Here is an 18,869-nt window from a genome sequence, read left to right on the forward strand (position 1 = left end):
TGTCATGCTGACAAAGATTTATGAATTTACTTGTAAAAGTGTAGACAGTGGAAATTAAAATGTCCTTTGGTGCCTCTCCTGTTCCAAGTCAGCCCGTTTGACGTCCTACACCCCCTTAAACGTAACTAACCTAAGGACATAACGCACATGCATGCCCGAGGCAGGATTCGAACCTGCGACCATAGCGGTCGCGCGGTTCCAGACTGTAGCGCCTAGAACCGCTCGGCCACGACGGCCAGCCCCGGAATAAGACACGCTTTGCGTGGTGAGCGAGCGGTCACGCTGCAGGTCCGTGCACTGTGTGCCCGCAGGCGCGGTCGCAGTATGTCCCCGGAGCGCGCCGCCGCCTGCCAGCACTGCCCCGGGCCGCCCCCGCCGCGCTTCCTCGTGCCTCCGCCCCCGCGGCCGCCCTTCCTGCAGGAGGACGGCGAGGACTGCTCGGAGGAGCCGCTGCTGCCTTACGAGGTCTGCGATCTCGCTGCCCCGGTAAGTACCACTCAGTTTTCTGCACGATAAGCTGACTCGAGGATTAATTTTTTTTTTTTTTTAATTGCTCTCTTCTACATCTACGAGAAGCATTCAATAAGTGGTGCAAAATATCTTTTTTCGTAAAGTACGTTGGCTTTCCAGACTGAGACTTTCCACTCTGCAGCGGAGTGTGCGCTGATATGAAACTTCCTGGCAGATTAAAACTGTGTGCCGGACCGAGACTCGAAGTCGGGACCTTTGCCTTCCGCGGGCAAGTGCTCTACCAACTGAGCTACCCAAGCACGACTCACGCCCCGTCCTCACAGCTTTACTTCCGCTTTACTTACCTTTCTTTCAGGAGTCCTGGTTCTGCAAGGTTCGCAGGAGATCTTCTGTAAAGTTTGGATGGTAGGAGGCGAGGTACTGGCAGAAGCAAAGCTGTGAGGACGGGCCGTGAGTCGTGCTTGGGTAGCTCAGTTGGTAGAGCACTTGCCCGCGAAGGCAAAGGTCCCGAGTTCGAGTTCGGTCCGGCACACAGTTTTAATCTGCCAGGAAGTTTCATACGTTGGCTTTATTCAAGAGTCCAGTATACCATATTTCCCTCACACTTCTGTCTACAAAACACAATTTTGCAACTTATCTCCGTTCAGTGACACGGCCTTAAACCACCTTAATGGGAGGTACTGTCTGCCCCGGTGGGCCGCGCGGGATTTGCCGAGCGGTCTCGGCACTGCAGTCATGGAGTGTGTGGCTGGTCCCGGCGGAGGTTCGAGTCTTCCCTCGGGCATGAGTGTGTATGTTTGTCCTTAGGATAATTTAGGTTAAGTAGTGTGTAACCTTAGGGACTGATGACATACATCTACATCTACATGATTACTCTGAAATTCACATTTAAGTGCTTGGCAGAGGGTTCATCGAACCACAATCATACTATCTCTCTACCATTCCACTCCCGAACAGCGCGCGGGAAAAACGAACACCTAAACCTTTCTGTTCGAGCTCTGATTTCTCTTATTTTATTTTGATGATCATTCCTACCTATGTAGGTTGAGCTCAACAAAATATTTTCGCATTCGGAAGAGAAAGTTGGTGACTGAAATTTCGTAAATAGATCTCACCGCGACGAAAAACGTCTTTGCTGTAATGACTTCCATCCCAACTCGCGTATCATATCTGCAACACTCTCTCCCCTATTACGTGATAATACAAAACGAGCTGCCCTTTTTTCCACCCTTTGGATGTCCTCCGTCAATCCCACCTGGTAAGGATCCCACACCGCGCAGCAGTATTCTAACAGAGGACGAACGAGTGTAGTGTAAGCTGTCTCTTTAGTGGACTTATTGCATCTTCTAAGTGTCCTGCCAATGAAACGCAACCTTTGGCTCGCCTTCTCCACAATATTATCTATGTGGTCTTTCCAACTGAAGTTGTTCGTAATTGTAACACCCAGGTACTTAGACGAATTGACAGCTTTAGAAGTTAAGTCCCATAAGATTTCACAAACAACTGAACATTTTGCCCCGATGGTACCAATTTACTGGTCGATGTCGAAGCGAACGTCTTGCAGCATCAGTAACCTCCTCATCACCCACGTACTATTTCCGCAGAGTGCTTCCTTGGTTGCACCAAATAGATGGAAGGAGCGAGACTCGGGAGGATGAGGAAGAACAGCCAATGAAGTTTTGTGAGCTCCTCTAGGGTGTGCAAACTTGTCTCAGGTTCAGGTTGTCAGGAAGATGATGATGGTGGTGATCAGTTGCATTTTGTGGCTTCGAAAACACGCTGAAGTCGTTTCTTCAGTGCAGGAATCGCAACTGTGTGCGACCAGCCAGCACTCGAGAAATCGGACAGGTTTTCGCGATCTTGCCGGGACGATCACGAACGCTTTACCTAACCATGTGCCGTCCGTTTGTTTACTGCCAGGTTTCCGTAGGTAGTCTACAAGCACTTATTAATAACTACGTTGCTCTGGTTTACCGCCAAATGAAGCTAAATGGCAGGTCTCTCCTTGTAACGCAAATCCTTTTCAGGCGCCATTTCGGAGGTTACGTATAACGCCGACACATACTTGAACTTAATAATAATCCAGTGTTTCACAACAATTACCACATTTTTCGAAACGAAACTGGCCCAAAAAAAATGTGTTGCATTACTTACTGAACATCCCTCTTACATCTATAGTAATGGCCATTAAAATTGCTACACCAAGAAAAAATGCAGATGATAAACGGGTATTCATTGGACTAATATATTATACTAGAACTGACATGTGATTACATTTTCACGCAGTTTGGGTGCATAGATCCTGAGAAATCAGTACCCAGAACAACCACCTCTGGCCGTAATAACGGCCTCGATACGCATGGGCATTGAGTAAAACAGAGCTTGGATGGCGTGTACAGGTACATCTGCCCATGCAGCTTCAACACGACACCACAGTTCATCAAGAGTAGTGACTGGCGTATTGTGACGAGCCAGTTGCTCGGCCACCATTGACCAGACGTTTTCAATTGGTGAGAGATCTGGAGAATGTGCTGGCCAGGGCAGTAGTCGAACATATTCTGTATCAAGAAAGGCCCGTACAGTACCTGCAACAGGCGGTCGTGCATTATCCTGCTGAAATGTAGAGTTTCGCAGGGATCGAATGAAGGTCTAACATTCTGCGTGGTTTCTGTTGTTCTATATCGTGTCTCCCTTCCACTTTTCGCGCAACGACGTTCTGAGCGCGTTTTTTAGGGAATCGACTAGTTTGAACCTGGGACGTGTTGCTGGTAAGGAGACGCCAGACCACACATGACACGTAGAGTTCAGAAGAGTTCAGTGAGACTAGCAATGATATAACCAAATAGTTAATGATTTCAGCGTCAGCTCCACTGCACTTCCTGTAAAAGAATCTTAATACTAACTAAATTTAGTGGAAGGGGTTCAAGGCTTTCCTATTTTTAGTTGGCTGGTAAAATAACGTCGAAAAAGCAATTAAGTTTACCATTGGAAATTTTATTGTACTCACAAAACATTGTTTATAAATTGCACTGTCGATAAAAGGAAATGTTTTAATACGGGATGGCAAAAACCATCTGCGTTCAACAAAAATGTGAAGAATATTCCCTGAATGGGTTTCCAAGTTCTACAATGGATCGAAGGATGACCTATGCCATATCACATCTATAATCTAGGTTTAAATTAAGTTTCACAAAAGAGAAAACTACCAAAATGGTCTACAGTGACCCTCAATTATCTTTAATTACTTAGCTAACTTGCCGTAAATTACAGTGGCTGATGTGGCTTCTTAATAATTACATAACGGAAAAATCATCGCGTTTCAGATTTTTACTTCAAGTGGCAAATGTGAACACCATGAGCTTTAATTGACGATCGACACTAGTGTTACGCAAAAAGGGGATGTAACAGATGAGACTTCTGCAGTTCTGAGTGAAGCCTTATGCGCTCAAAAATGAGGCAACGCGTGCGTTCATTACCTTGTCGGTGTTCGTCAGGGGGCGGCGAACAGCACAGCTCCGCTCACCTCGCCGTCTCGGAAGCAACTTGCCCTAACTTCTCCTTCCTACAATTTACCGAAGTTGGTTTAAAAAAAAACTATCTGGCTGTGTTTTCATCTGACCAATCAGGGTCTCAATGTTAACCTTAAGCTCTGCCTACAAAAATTCTGTCTATCCAATGAGAAACGTTATACTTTTCGTGGTGGGGTAAAGTTTTTAAAGTTTGCAACGTAACAGAGACGCGAAAAAGTCTCACGCTAAAACTTGCAGCTGGTGTGGTCCTTTAGTGTTATCGTAAGATATATACTGTTCTTCTGGAGGGCTGGGGGGTGGACCTGACGTAACAGAGATGCGAAAAAGTCTCACGCTAAAACTTGCTGGTTGTGTGGTCCCAGCGGTTAGCTGGCGACGTGGGTGTCCGTCCGTCCCTTATCGTAGGACCTTCCAGCTTAACACGGTTCTGCTCTCGGCTTCTGTTCTCGTTTCTCCCCTCGGAACTGCGTCTGTCTCAGGGTGGGAAGGTATGACATGCATTTAGTCATTCTTGTGTTAGTCTGTGGTATTCCATTTGCTCACTCGATACTCGTATTACTTTGGTTAATTTAATGTCACGATTTATTCGGAGCTATGTGACACACTACTGGATTTGCTTCTCATGTTAGGGTTTTCATGGAAGGTGTTGGATTTGCCTGACACCTTACAAAGGGTAGAGCCACGGGTCGTAACACATCTGAAATTTAACGTCCACTGTTCAAAGTGCCGTCAATGCGAACAAGAGGTGACAGAGACGTGTAACCAATGTCACCCCATACCATCACGCCGGGTGATACGCCGGTACGGCGTTGACGAATACACGCTTCCAATGTGCGTTCACCGCGATGCCGCCAAACACGGATGCGACTGTCATGATGCTGTAAACAGAGCCTGGATTCAGCCGAAAAAATGACATTTTCCCATTCGCACACGCAGGTTCGTCGTTGAGTACACCATCGCAGGCGCTCCTGTCTGTGATGTAGCGTCAAGGTTAACCGCAGCCATGGTCTCCGAGCTGATAGTCCATGCTACTGTAAACGTCGTCGATCTGTTCGTGCAGATGGATGTTGTCTTGCAAACGTCCCTATCTGTTGAGTCAGGGATCGAGAGGTGGCTGTACGATAAGTTACAGCCATGCGGATAAGATGCCTTCCATCACGACTGCTAGTGATACGAGGCTGTTGGGATCCACCACGGCGTTCCGTATTACCCTCCTGAACCCACCGATTCTATATTCTGCTGACAGTCATTGGATCTCGACCAAAGCGAGCAGCAATGTAGCGATACGATAAATCGCAATCGCGATAGGCTACAATCCGACCTTTATCAAAGTCGGAAACGTGATGGTACGCATTTCTCCTCCTTACATGAGACATAACAACAACGTTTCACCAGGCAACGCCGGTCAACTGCTGTTTGTGTATGAGAAATCGGTTGGAAACTTTCCTCGTGTCAGCACGTTGTGGGTGTCGCCACCGGCGCCAACCTTGTGTGAATGCTTTGAAAAGCCAATCATTTGCATATCCCAGCATCTTCTTCCTGTCGGTTAAATTTCGCATCTGTAGCACGTCATCTTCGTGATGTAGCAATTTTAATGGCCAGTGGTGTATACTCCGGGAGCCACCTTAGTTTTAGTGGCGGAGGGTACTTCTCGTATCACAAGCAATACCTCCTCTTCCTGTTCCGATCGCGAATGATGCGCAGTTAGAACGATTGTTGCTAAGCTTCATTTATGGCGTTTTCGCGACATATGCGAAGAAGGATTGGATATTAAAAAAAATTAGTCCATGAGAACTGATGATACTATTTTCAACGGTGCATTTTAAATTTCTTTATTCAGTTCGAAAGGTTTCGGTGCTAAACTGCATCATCACGTCCACAATGGGCAATAATTGTATCTGCACTAGCTTCCATGTAGATCCAATTTCTATCCTGCTCGACCGTCTCAGACCATCAGTACATGAGACCTAGGTTTAGCTGTGTGTGGTTGTTCCTTTGCTTTTTTACTTCAGTCACATCACCAACAATGTGGCAGCTTTAAGAAAGGTTGAAATGTGTCTCATAAAATTCAGTTAGAATCTGAGCTCTACTGACTGCTGTTACTGCTGTTACTCAACGCCTCCATTTATACTGACGAGCCAGCCTCTCGTGACATCTAGTGCTCAGTTCTGCGTTGTATAAAGGTGTTGAGCTTAGAGTATGTAATATCGAATATTTTAAGGGTTTTCAACAAACGTGCTCAGGACTAAGAAACTGACACATCAACTTTGCCCAAGCAAAAAAATTAGGAGCAGCATGGAGTCTCATACAGAAGAACAAAAAGTGTTACCAGCTTCGAAACTTTCTAGATGATGTGAAATTATATATATTAAAAGGGGCTTTTTTAATAAACAGATGTCCGTATAACTGCAACACAAAATGGAGTGTAGGGGTTTGGAAACGTCTGTTCCTCGTCGTCCAAATATATCGCCTTGACGTTCAGAAACTTTAATGTTTTAAGCAAATTTCTCATGGTGTGAAGGACATTACTACCTCGAGAGCTACATTTTTTGGACGATGCATTTATTGCAAGCGGTATTTCTTTACGAAACTTGGACTTCAGAGACTATTGCATCGTCATCACGTCCAAAATGGGCAATAATTGTATCTGCACCAGCTTCCATGTAGATCCAATTTCTATACCGCTCGACCGTCTCAGACCATCAGTACAGGTTGTTCGGAAATTGTCAATACAAACTTCGAGGACTTGTAGAGGGATTTGAGTGGTATTACTTTTAACTGGAACCCATGTCTCGAAACGTACGATTTCTGTGCCACAATCATTTTGTAAGTAGGCTGTTTATGTTTTCCTATTGGCAACGTTACGTAGCGCTCAATATGAAAATCACTGGCTGTGCTGTGTGCAGTCTGTCGCTAGTTTGCATTGTTGTCTGCCATTGTAGTGTTGGGCAGCGGCAGCTGGATGTGAACAGCGCGTAGCGTTGCGCAGTTGGAGGTGAGCCGCCAGCAGTGGTGGATGTGGGGAGAGAGATGGCGGAGTTTTGTAATTTTTCATGAACTGATATATTTATATATGATGGTATTAAGGTAAATACATTGTTTGTTCTCTATTAATATCTTTCATTTGCTAACTATCCCTATCAGTAGTTAGTGCCTTTAGTAGTTTGAATCTTTTATTTAGCTGGGAGTAGTGGCGCTTGCTGTATTGCAGTAGTGGGAGAAACGAAGATTATTGTGAGGTAAGTGATTTAGTGATTTGTGAAAGGTATAGTTTAATGTTTGTCAGGGCCATTCTTTAGTAGGAAATTTTGAAAATCAGATTGCGTTGCGCTAAAAATATTGTGTGTCAGGTTAAGCACAGTCTTGTATAATTGCTCAAAGGGGACGTTTCATATGTCGACCCTTAGCCTAGGATACCTCACTGGAATCTTCTGATTTTTTCTTGTAGTTTGTGTATTTAGTGTAGCTTTTGTTTATTGCTAGCGCGTAATTGTAGAGAGAATCTCCTTTGTAGTTGTAGTTTTCATTGTTGTAGAGTAAAACAGTTGTGGCATGCATGTAGATTTGCACCAAGTATTTCGCAGCTGCAATTAACTAGACATTATTTCCATTGCTACGTTATTTTATTTTGCTCTTCAAATTGTGTTTTTCTGTGTTTTCGTGTGAAATACTGTGACAATAATGGCGTGTGAAAAACGTAATACTAGGCTCCAAAGTAAACTGAGAAATGACAGTGAAGACGAAGGCAGTGTGTTAGCGCCGCAGAGTAATGAATTAACTGATGTTCAAAGTAGTAATTTGGTAATCGTGCATAGGGAAATGGAGCGGGCGGCAAACAATGGCACGGTCAGTGAAACAATTAGTGAAGAGGGAAGCATTATCGATCGATCGGTCGGCAACAGCTCGCCTCAGGAATCCGAAATGACAGGACACAATTTCGCAAATACTGTAGATTCAGGTTTTGGGTCATCACCGTTTTCTCAAATAAGTCAAGACACATTTTCTGCTTGTCAAAATGTGAATGTTGTCGGTGCAAATGCACTGCCGAAAAGTGTAGAGAAACAGATTCCAGACACTAATACATTATTATTGCAATTAATGCAACAAATGGAACAAAATCAGAGACAAACACAGCAAAAGCTTGAAAAGTTAGACACAATGGAACAAAATCAGAGACAAACACAGCAAAAGCTTCAAAAGTTAGACACAATGGAACAAAATCAGAGACAAACACAGCAAAAGCTTCAAAAGTTAGACTCATTGGAGCAAACTCTTGAACGAACACGTGAGGATTTAACTGCTGAGTTACATCACATTGAATCGAAATGTCAAAAAGTCTGTAACGACGTAAAAACACAAATTTGTGAGCATTTCCAACCTATTTTTTCGCGTCATGAAAATGCATTACAGAATCACGAAGCAGCCATAAAAGAACTGCAAACTATTGTTCATGAAAATCACAACACCTTGCAAGCTAAAATTGACGCAGTTGCATCTACCGATTCGGTTGCGCAACTTGCAAAAAGTCAAGAAAACTTAAAAGACACAGTAGACACGATTGCAACACAAATGGACACTCTGAAACTTGGTTCAGAAAAACATACAGAGGAAATGATTTCACTATCGGATAAAGTAGCCGAACTTTCAGATCAGTTCACTAACTCATCTACAAAGGTAGATGATGATCTGAATGACACAACACCTGTAGCCTTCACTGACACAGAAGAGTATGAACAAATTAGAAAATTCAAACAAAATCAAAATCAAATCAATACACAGTACAAAAGAGAAATCCGGGAAGTGCAAGATCAGTTGGCACAAGTAGTACAAGAATTACGTATTTCAGAGGACACTCGCGCCCCAATACGGGAAGAGGGACATACAAATACGGAACAGACACAAAATAACACAGGGCATTTCGGAAGTAATGAAAGAAATTGGGAATGTGCACCGAATTTTGAGAGGGAACGGCCGACACGACCTAACAATGACCGATATGCGACTCGCCGACATGATGATTTTGACTATAAGCTGTTCATTACTACACGTAAATTCAAAACATTTAAGAATTCTGGCAACGACATTCATCCACAAGCATGGCTTCATCAATTCTCTCATTGTTTTCCTCCCAACTGGTCGTTGGAACACAGATTAGAATTTATGTGTGGCTACTTAGAGAATGAACCAGCTGTAAGAATGCGATCGGTAATTCACGATTGCCACAGTGAAGGAGAGTTTTACCATGCCTTCCTCTCAGCATATTGGTCTCAAGCCACACAAGACCGTGTAAAACATAGCATCATAATGATGAAACGTTTCGAACAATCTGAATTTTCCAGTCTTATGAAATATTTTGAAGACATGTTGCATAAGAATCAGTATCTTTCAAACCCATACAGCCCCTCAGAACTCATCCGCATTTGCTTAATCAAACTGCCTGAACATTTACGACATATTATTTTGGCAGGACGTTGCAAAGACGACATTGAAGCATTTCAGGGACTCTTACAAGAATTAGAAATTGACACTGACAATCGCGGAACGCGAAACCAGGAACACAGCAATTACAGGTCACATCCGTCGCAATTCCGCGATGAAAGAAGTAATAACTTTACACGACAAGGCTATTCTCACAACACAAATCGTGACCAAAACAGACACCACCCGTATGACAACCGTTGGCAGAGTAGTAATAACTACAGGGAAAGATCACCTCTCCGTGGTAGTGACTATCACAGAGACAATAAGAGAAACAGACAATATGGGAACCAAAATAAATACTATCAAGGGAGACAGAATAACTTTAGACGCAACGGACCAGCGCGCAGTTGCGATTCAGGGAGAAATTCTCCACCATGTGACCGACAGGAAAGAAACTATGTAAACTACCGACAAAACGACAGACGTGAATTTCATCAGAACTGGCGGGATTCTAACAGAGCTGGGCCCTCTCGGAGAGGCGAATTTGTGGAAGTTAGGCCTCCTAATCCCAGTAACGACGCGCGCCAACAAAGAGACAATAGGCAATGACTCATACCGCAGGCAGCCACAAAACGCACGTATGAAACTAACGACGCAGCTGCCGTAGCTAGTAATTACGTAAAAATGGAAGACATTAGGGACATTTTACTCCAAGAACACGACGTAAAACATAACAACGTTGCATATCCTGTGATTCACATTACAGTAAATGACGTAAAATTTACGGCAGTACTTGACTCTGGCAGTCCCATCTCAGTAATCAGTGAAACAGCCTTTAGCAAATGCAACAAATCGAACGATTGCCCCACACTTCCGTTACGTAAGATTAAATTACAAGGTGCAATCTTTGGAAAAAGTGTAGATGTACGCCAACAAACCAATTTAGAATTCTTTTGTCAAAGCCACAGCTTCACTATGAACTTTCTCATTGTTCCATTATTGTCGACGGAAATTATATTGGGAGTAGACTTTTTGAATGAATACAAAGCAATCTTAAACTTTCACGATGCTGAAATAAGTTTAGAGAAAGAAGGTAAGTCAATAGCTTTGAAATTTGAAGATTGGCTCTCAAACCATGACGAGGAAATTAATCGGCTTTACCTTCTGTTAGACAACAGTTCGGACTTTTCTACGGAACTTGACACTAACAATCACTCTGCAAGTACTGACAGGGATGATATCGACGGCGCATTTGACACTAATAAGTTAATTCAGAATAAAATTCAAACAATTGAGAATTGTAATGACAATGATAGGCAAGACCTTTTTGAGATTTTACAAGCACATTCCACAGTTTTTACTCACAAAACAGGAACAATCAAGGGATTTCAATACCAATTTCGTGTTCGTGAGCATACTAAATTTTGTGTTAGACCATATGTAATTCCAGCACATTATAGGGACCGTGTTAGAACAGAAATACAATCTATGCTTAATGAGGGCATTATTGAGCCTGCAGTAAGCTCATACAACAATCCATTACATGTTGTTGAGAAAAAAAATGGATCGATCAGGCTTGTCTTAGATTCGAGACAAATCAATACGATCATTATTCCTGAAACAGACAGGCCGCAAACGTTAGAAGAACTTCTTCAAAATTTTAATGGTGTAAAAGTGTTGTCTTCCATTGATCTCAGATCCAGCTTTTATCAGATCGAACTTCATCCAGAATGTAGAAAATACACAGCTTTCCTTTGTTTCGGCGTTTGTTATCAGTTTCGGAAACTTCCCTTTGGTTTGAACATTTCTTCGGCAGCATTCATTCGCGGGCTAAATTCCATATTACCTGAGTTCTTAAAACGTCACATCACCTTATATGTGGACGATATTCTGATAGCAGAAGCCTCATGGGAACAACACAATCGCATCCTCAACAGCGTGTTACATATTTTTGCAGAATCTGGAATTACAGTTAACTTGGAAAAGTCTGAATTCGGTAGGACAAAGGTGAAGTTTTTGGGACATATTATTTCTTCTGAAGGCATTCAGCCGGATCCTGAAAAGTTAGAAGCAATCAGAGCCATTCCAGTTCCATCCACAAAAAGACAAGTCCGCAGTTTTCTAGGTCTCGTAAATTTTTACCGTCGTTTTCTGAATATGCAAATTCTAGCTACACCAAAACTTTGTTCTCTCACTGGAAAAAATACTATTTGGAACTGGGACGAACAAGCACAGTTGGAATTCAATTCTTTGAAAGAAGCGTTACTTCACGCGCCAATCTTAGCTCATCCAGATCTGTCACAAGATTTCTGCCTTAGCACGGATTCTTCTAAAGTCGGTCTTGGTGCCCATTTATTTCAAGAAGCCATAGAAAATGACACTACCATTCAGAAAACCATTGCTTTTGCTAGCCGAGTGCTAACAAAATCTGAAAAAAATTATTCCGTTACTGAATTAGAAGCTTTAGCTATCGTTTGGGCATTTAACAAATTCCGTTTCTTTCTTTCTGGTAAGCACGTAAAAGTATACAGTGATCATCGTGCATTACAATTTCTTATGTCTTCAAAATTAAATCATGACAGGTTAAAACGTTGGGCATTGTTTCTGCAAGAATTCCGCTTCACAATAGTCTACATTCCCGGCAAGGAGAACATTGTTGCGGACGCACTGTCACGCGCACCGGCTGGGCTTGAGGAAAGTACCACAGAAGGCAACCTCGAGAAAAATTTCAGTATTCTTTACATTCAGAAAGTCGCCTTTGAAAACTTCATCACCACATCTTTAAAGGACATTGCTCATGAGCAAGATAAAGATCCGATTTGGAAAGACATCAAGAGCAAATGGCATGAAAAGACACACACACAGATTAGGCATTATTATCTGGTTAGAAACAACATACTGTTCAAACGCTGCACTGTTGATGACAAGCTATGGGTACTTTGCATTCCTGACGATTTTGTTAATAAGCTCATTTGGTACATTCATTTCAGCTACGCACATTTTGGTCCACGAAAATGTTATCATATTCTTCGAACGACTTGTTATTTTAACAATATGGAAAAAAGAATTCGAAGAGTCTTGTCTATTTGTAAACTTTGTCAAAAGGCGAAACCATCTACTGTCTCACATCGTGCTCCGTTGTTTCCTATCATTCCTTCTAAATTAAAAGAATTTGCTGCTGTTGATCTCTTGGGACCGCTTGTCAGAACATCCAATGGATTTTCGTACGTTCTAGTCGCTGTTGAACTTACTTCAAAATTTGTTTCTTTCACTCCGTTACGTAAAGCCACTGGACGGTCTGTATCCAACGCCTTTGTTAAAAATTTCTTACGTGAAGTTGGACACGTTAGTAAAGTCATTTCAGATAACGGACCGCAATTCAGATCTGCTGTTTGGTCACGCATGCTTCGCAACCATAAAATCAAACCTGTTTTTATTTCATTGTACTCACCACATTGCAACCCGTCTGAACGGATTATGAAAGAAATCAATAAGCTTTGCAGACTTTATTGTCACAGAAAGCATCAGCATTGGGACAGATATTTACACTTATTTCAAAATGTGCTGAATGAAATGCCTCATGATTCCACTGCTTTACCACCTACTCTTGTACTGAAGAATGTGGAACCTCCGAACAGAATCAGAGAGCTTGTACCTTTCCCGAATACACGTAAACTTCGACACAAAGACATAATTGATTTGGCTCTTAAAAATATAAAATCTGCAGCAGACAAACGGAGAAAACTAAACGGCAAAGCAAATGCAAAGAAATTATGTATTGGTCAGAAAGTTCTCATTAAAGCTCATTCATTGTCACATAAGAAGAAACACTTGAGTCACAAATTCTTTCTAGTTTACAATGGACCTTACAGAATCCGACGTATACCACATGATAATTGCGTTGAAGTTGAAACTCTGCGTACTAGGAAGAGTAAAGGTTTACACCACATTTCTCATGTAAAACCATTTATTGACAGATAATCTGCCTTTTAACTTTGTCTTTGCCATAAAACGTTTCACTTCACGTTACTAGTATGCTTTAGAAACTGTTACCATGCAACAATGTTTGAAGTTAAATATCCAATCAAGAACCAAGAGAACTTATTTAAACAGAAATGACGAATGCATTGTTATAGTAAACAGACGTCACAGTGTTATTGTGTGTGTACATTCTTGCTTGTTTGTTGCACGATTACGTAACGACTATAAGGCTCACATACTTAGAACATTTACCAGTACTGCTAATGAGATTTTAATGCAACATTTTGGTTTATTTGAAAATACATTCTGAATTTAAAGTGCTTTCTGAGAGATACCAGATGACACAGAGGTTAGTTTATGTAACAGCTACACGATTTTTATCACGACGCTACTAAGGAGTGACAATTTACAATGTTGCTTTTGCGGTGTATCTGTTTTATATCTGCACAGTTTTCTGAATTCTTCTGGAAATCAAAACATGTTTTATTAGTAACTTTTATGGTATAGCTACAAGGAGACAGCCTTTTCTGTAGCACAACAATACGTTACAGCACAGTACTTTCTTCATCACGGCAATAAGCGTAATAGGTATGATATCTATACGCAAAGCATTTCACTTTTGTTTATCATGAGGTAAGTACATTGGCTTCTGCAGAACTTAGCTTTCGGAGGACGATAACTACGACACTTCCACACAGATTATGTTGCAACAAGACGCACATTTAGCGCTACAGTACACGTATTTGAGTGATTAATCTTATACTTAAAACACTTATTTTCAAAGATTTTTTAATTACAAAGAAAGTTTTCCGTGATACATTTCATTCCATTGCTGTAATTTGTAACACCTGAGGGTATAATTACATTTATCCTCAGGGGGGTACACGCCTACTTTGTGTACCATGTGTTTGGCAAGCACAAGGAACCCTAGCTAATATGGTATTTGCTTATACAACTTTACACATCGGTACCATATTTATCTAACACACAAATTACACAGCTATCTGATCATTTAACTGAGAGATAAACATTTTTTTTACTACGTCAGTGACAGATGTTTACGCAATTACACAGTTGGATAACTTCACACTTATGAAACTGTATTTTGTCTGTACTTTGTAAACTGTTCATATTTTTTCGGAATCACTGTGATACTATGAGAGCTTTGAATGATATATTGGGTATGAGATCATGGTTTTTAAAGTACGTTTGAGGTAGATGACACTATTTAAATGAGCAGAGAATTCTTTTTAGGCTTAGAAATTATTGGAGGAAGCTACGACGATTTTGAGATTTGACTGAGGTGTTATGATGTTATTATTACGACGACGATGTGTATTATGTTGTTGAGGAATGTTTATTATGCTACGTATTTCTTATGATGAAATACTGAAGAAGTGTCGACGAATAAGGTAAGGAATAATGAGTAGTGTTTAGGGACTCTGATTTGTGGAAAAGGTTGTTGGAAACCAAGAATCGTACTTTAAGAGTTATGAAATGTGTGTATATTCGTGAATGTATTACAATGCAGACGAAAATTTTTTTGGACACTGTTATATCTATAGCATTTTGTTTCTACAGATTTGCAACGCTAATTCTTGACCTGTGAAATATTTCTATGTGAGACGGTAGCAGAAACTGCTGTCGTAAATATTTCCGTACGAAAGTTAAGTGACCACCTGCACATAATGCGTCGTGGGCACCCAGGTGTGTCAGACACCTGGAGAACAAGCCATTAGTGTGAGTGCCTCGTCAGAAGCACAGGTAAAAAAACAGAAAGGGAAGGCCATTGTCCGCGCTACTGACATCTCCTTGTTGAAAGCATACTGTGGAGCTCGTAATTTATGATATTTTACTGAAATGCCTAATGAAACGATGAGAAACATTTCACAGCTATTGTCTTGCTAGTTAAGAAAAATGCCATATGGCTTGCTTTATGTATTTATTTACACATTTTGTTTAATATCAAGTTTCTAGCTGCACTGCAGCATTGGTTAAAATAAAATTTAATATATGTACTAATATAGTTATTTTATGCCTACAGATCCAGTCAATAAGAAATTTATGATCTACTTACAAGAAAACGAGGGCACATAAATAGACATTTCCCTTCACAGGAATTGCATAAATAATTTCTTTACGATTTGGTAACTTATCTGCTAGTGTAAGTTCTCGTGATGCATCACTCTAATGTTAAGATGTGACATAGGTATTAGACATGGCCATTTTAGTGTAATATTTTTTTCTGCTTGCGCTATGTCATGTTTAGGTATAAGTTGCTGCTGTTTGCCAGGCATAGTGTTATTGAATTTGACTTTTGCTAATTTATACTGTAGCTTGCTTTGCAATTTTCCATTTTTTTATTGCTGTTTATAATAATTGTTTTACGTGCTGCTGCATTGCCTCGTCCCTTAGTTTAGTATCTGAGCTCAGTAGATTTAAGTTAGCTTAACAGGCGTAGACTATATAAGAGAATGAGTGCGATGAAATGCATTGAGAAGTCATACGGAAAAAGTACAGAGAAGGTATAGATAGGACTTTTTGGAAATAATGAAGAACGAAGGGAGATCTCCGAGAAGTAAAGAAAGTTTTGTTTGCAAAATACTGCAGTAAGAGAAACCCTGTCCTTTCCTATTGGTGTTATCCCACTATGTGTTTGTGTACCCTTGAGTATTTGTTTTCTTCCTGTCTCTGTGTACTGTTTCATCGAATTTTTTTCTCTTCTAATACTAAGCTACATTCACTATGATGAGGAATACTGTTATCCTCAAATATAAGTTGCATTAATAATATGTTATTTTCTTTGTAAAGTTGTTTACAATTCTGTTCTGTTTCAATGTTCATGTGTGAAATTAATGTTTCGAAAACTATTCTCATTATTTTATGTATGTACTTATGTCACTATTTTTGTAACACTGATGTATATGTCTATTTCTATTCTTTTGTAAAGCCTGTACTACAAATTTTATCTGTATTATTATGTTTTTAATGATGTATTTTGTACCTTTGTAATTGTATTCTTATGTTATAAAATTGTAATTGTCACCAGTTCATGATATTATTAACTTGTTAGTTACATTTCACTGCACACGTTTCTGTTGGTCATAGTATATGGACAATATGTGAGAAGTAGGGACTGATAGTGTTTGCATGTGTGTTAATGATTCAGCAAGGGACTGGATAACAGCATTGCTCGTTCTAAGGACAATTCCAAAAACTTTGTGAGTGCACAAGTGGTGGTTTATGGACTTGCTATATTCTCTGCAAGACTCTTTGATGGTGAATGTGCACCTGCACAATCGCAACAGATGGCTGCTGGCCATCTCTACAAGGACTACAGTGGGTCTGCACCTCTGGTGGCCCACCAATACCATTATTTCTACAAGGACTGCAGTGGGTCTGCACCTCTGGTGGCCCACCAATACCGTAATCTCTACCAGGACTACAGTGGGTCTGCTCTGTGATGACCTACCTACCAATATTCATCAAAACTTCGAATGACTCTGCTGTGGGTTTGCTCCATTGTGGCCCATTACCTGTCAGCATGTCGAGAGTCAGCACTGTCTTTCCGTTGGAAGGACAACACTACTTCTTCAAGACTGCATGGAAATCCACTACTTCTGTGTGCAATTTCTTTTGCTAATGAGACTTTGTGAAAAAAAAAACCTGTGATTACCGTAATGAACAATGTGGACTGTCTTTATGGATTGTGAGAAATTTTGATCTTTTGACCAACATAATATTAATAAGTGTGTGCATTTTATATCTTTGTTACTGTAATTATGAAAAATTTTTGTCAAATCTGTATTGGCCAGTGCCCAACACCATTTGTAAAAATTTTTGTGGGGAGCATGGGGGCTATGTAAGTAGGCTGTTTATGTTTTCCTATTGGCAACGTTACGTAGCGCTCAATATGAAAATCACTGGCTGTGCTGTGTGCAGTCTGTCGCTAGTTTGCATTGTTGTCTGCCATTGTAGTGTTGGGCAGCGGCAGCTGGATGTGAACAGCGCGTAGCGTTGCGCAGTTGGAGGTGAGCCGCCAGCAGTGGTGGATGTGGGGAGAGAGATGGCGGAGTTTTGTAATTTTTCATGAACTGATATATTTATATATGATGATATTAAGGTAAATACATTGTTTGTTCTCTATTAATATCTTTCATTTGCTAACTATCCCTATCAGTAGTTAGTGCCTTTAGTAGTTTGAATCTTTTATTTAGCTGGGAGTAGTGGCGCTTGCTGTATTGCAGTAGTGGGAGAAACGAAGATTATTGTGAGGTAAGTGATTTAGTGATTTGTGAAAGGTATAGTTTAATGTTTGTCAGGGCCATTCTTTAGTAGGAAATTTTGAAAATCAGATTGCGTTGCGCTAAAAATATTGTGTGTCAGGTTAAGCACAGTCTTGTATAATTGCTCAAAGGGGACGTTTCAATTTGAAAACATGTTGGTAATGTGACCACTTTTACGAGTAATTTATTAGGCTTGGCGTTCTATAACACTTATTCTATAATTCTACTTCTTATTAACCAAAGAAATAAAAAGGAAACTTAATCAGTCTGCATAAACACTGTTGTTTACAGTACGGCCCCTTCCAATTCGGGTATGCTCCTCTCCTTGAAGCATCACAATCGCGCCTGCTCACGGTGACTTTACCTCTTCCTGGAAGCCGTCAGTTTGTTGCGGCGAAAAGGGTGTACGATGGAGTCGGACTTTGTGGAAGATGAAGGAGCAGCTCTCCCATTACTGTGAGGTTCGCCATCCAGAATATGTCGGTGTATTCCGCAAACGCATTCTCAGCTATGTTGCTCTAACACTCACAGACACGTGAGTGAGGGTCGTATCATGTCGGAGAGGTAGGGTAGACGTCAAATAACATCATCCGATCCAATGTGAGCATCTTCCACCATAACTACCCTGTTGCATACCTACATAGGAAACATATTTTCAAAGGGTACGTTTACCAACGTGGGTTCCAATTCTAAATATTGTCTACTGAGTACCATATACAAGTACTAGAGGTTTCCAAAGGGAATTTTGGAACACCCTGTATATTTGGCACGACTATATGGGAAATGGTTTGCCAACAGTACCCACAGGTACTTCTATAGAGTGTGTATAGGAGCAGTGCTAAAGAGTCTGTAACAGTTGCAAACATAGTGTTCCAATAATGATTTCTCAGATGTTTCCAAAGTAAATGTTATTATTTTCTTAAGAAATTTCTCTCTGAAAGGAGATCCAACAGAAACCAAATACATCAGTGGCGAAACGATTTCACGCATCCTTAAACATAGAGATTATTCATACATATTTCTCAGAGCAAATGTGTTACTTTTTCTACTCACTGACTTAAAATCATGAAGTTTCTTGTAACATCAGCGTTTATTTTTCGTAGCGTCTGGCAAGAATTTTATCTTGGAAAGTACATGATCGCAGTCTGGACTAAAAACAGACGTATCAAGTATCTTTCTG

At 40.9% G+C, this 18,869-nt stretch overlaps 1 protein-coding gene across 1 annotated transcript in view; it reads left to right on the plus strand.

The window, feature by feature from the left end:
• The window catches only part of LOC126482122 (uncharacterized), a 322,283-nt gene that overhangs the window by 178,246 nt on the left and 125,168 nt on the right, over window positions 1–18,869 (plus strand). The window contains exon 2 of the mRNA XM_050106099.1: window positions 312–486. Coding sequence (XP_049962056.1) covers window positions 325–486 — 162 coding nt within the window. The 5' untranslated portion in view covers window positions 312–324. The remainder of the gene's footprint in view (window positions 1–311; window positions 487–18,869) is intronic.

The sequence above is a fragment of the Schistocerca serialis genome, chromosome 5, assembly GCF_023864345.2.
Source record: "Schistocerca serialis cubense isolate TAMUIC-IGC-003099 chromosome 5, iqSchSeri2.2, whole genome shotgun sequence".
In the NCBI taxonomy this organism is placed as follows: Eukaryota; Metazoa; Arthropoda; class Insecta; order Orthoptera; family Acrididae; genus Schistocerca; species Schistocerca serialis.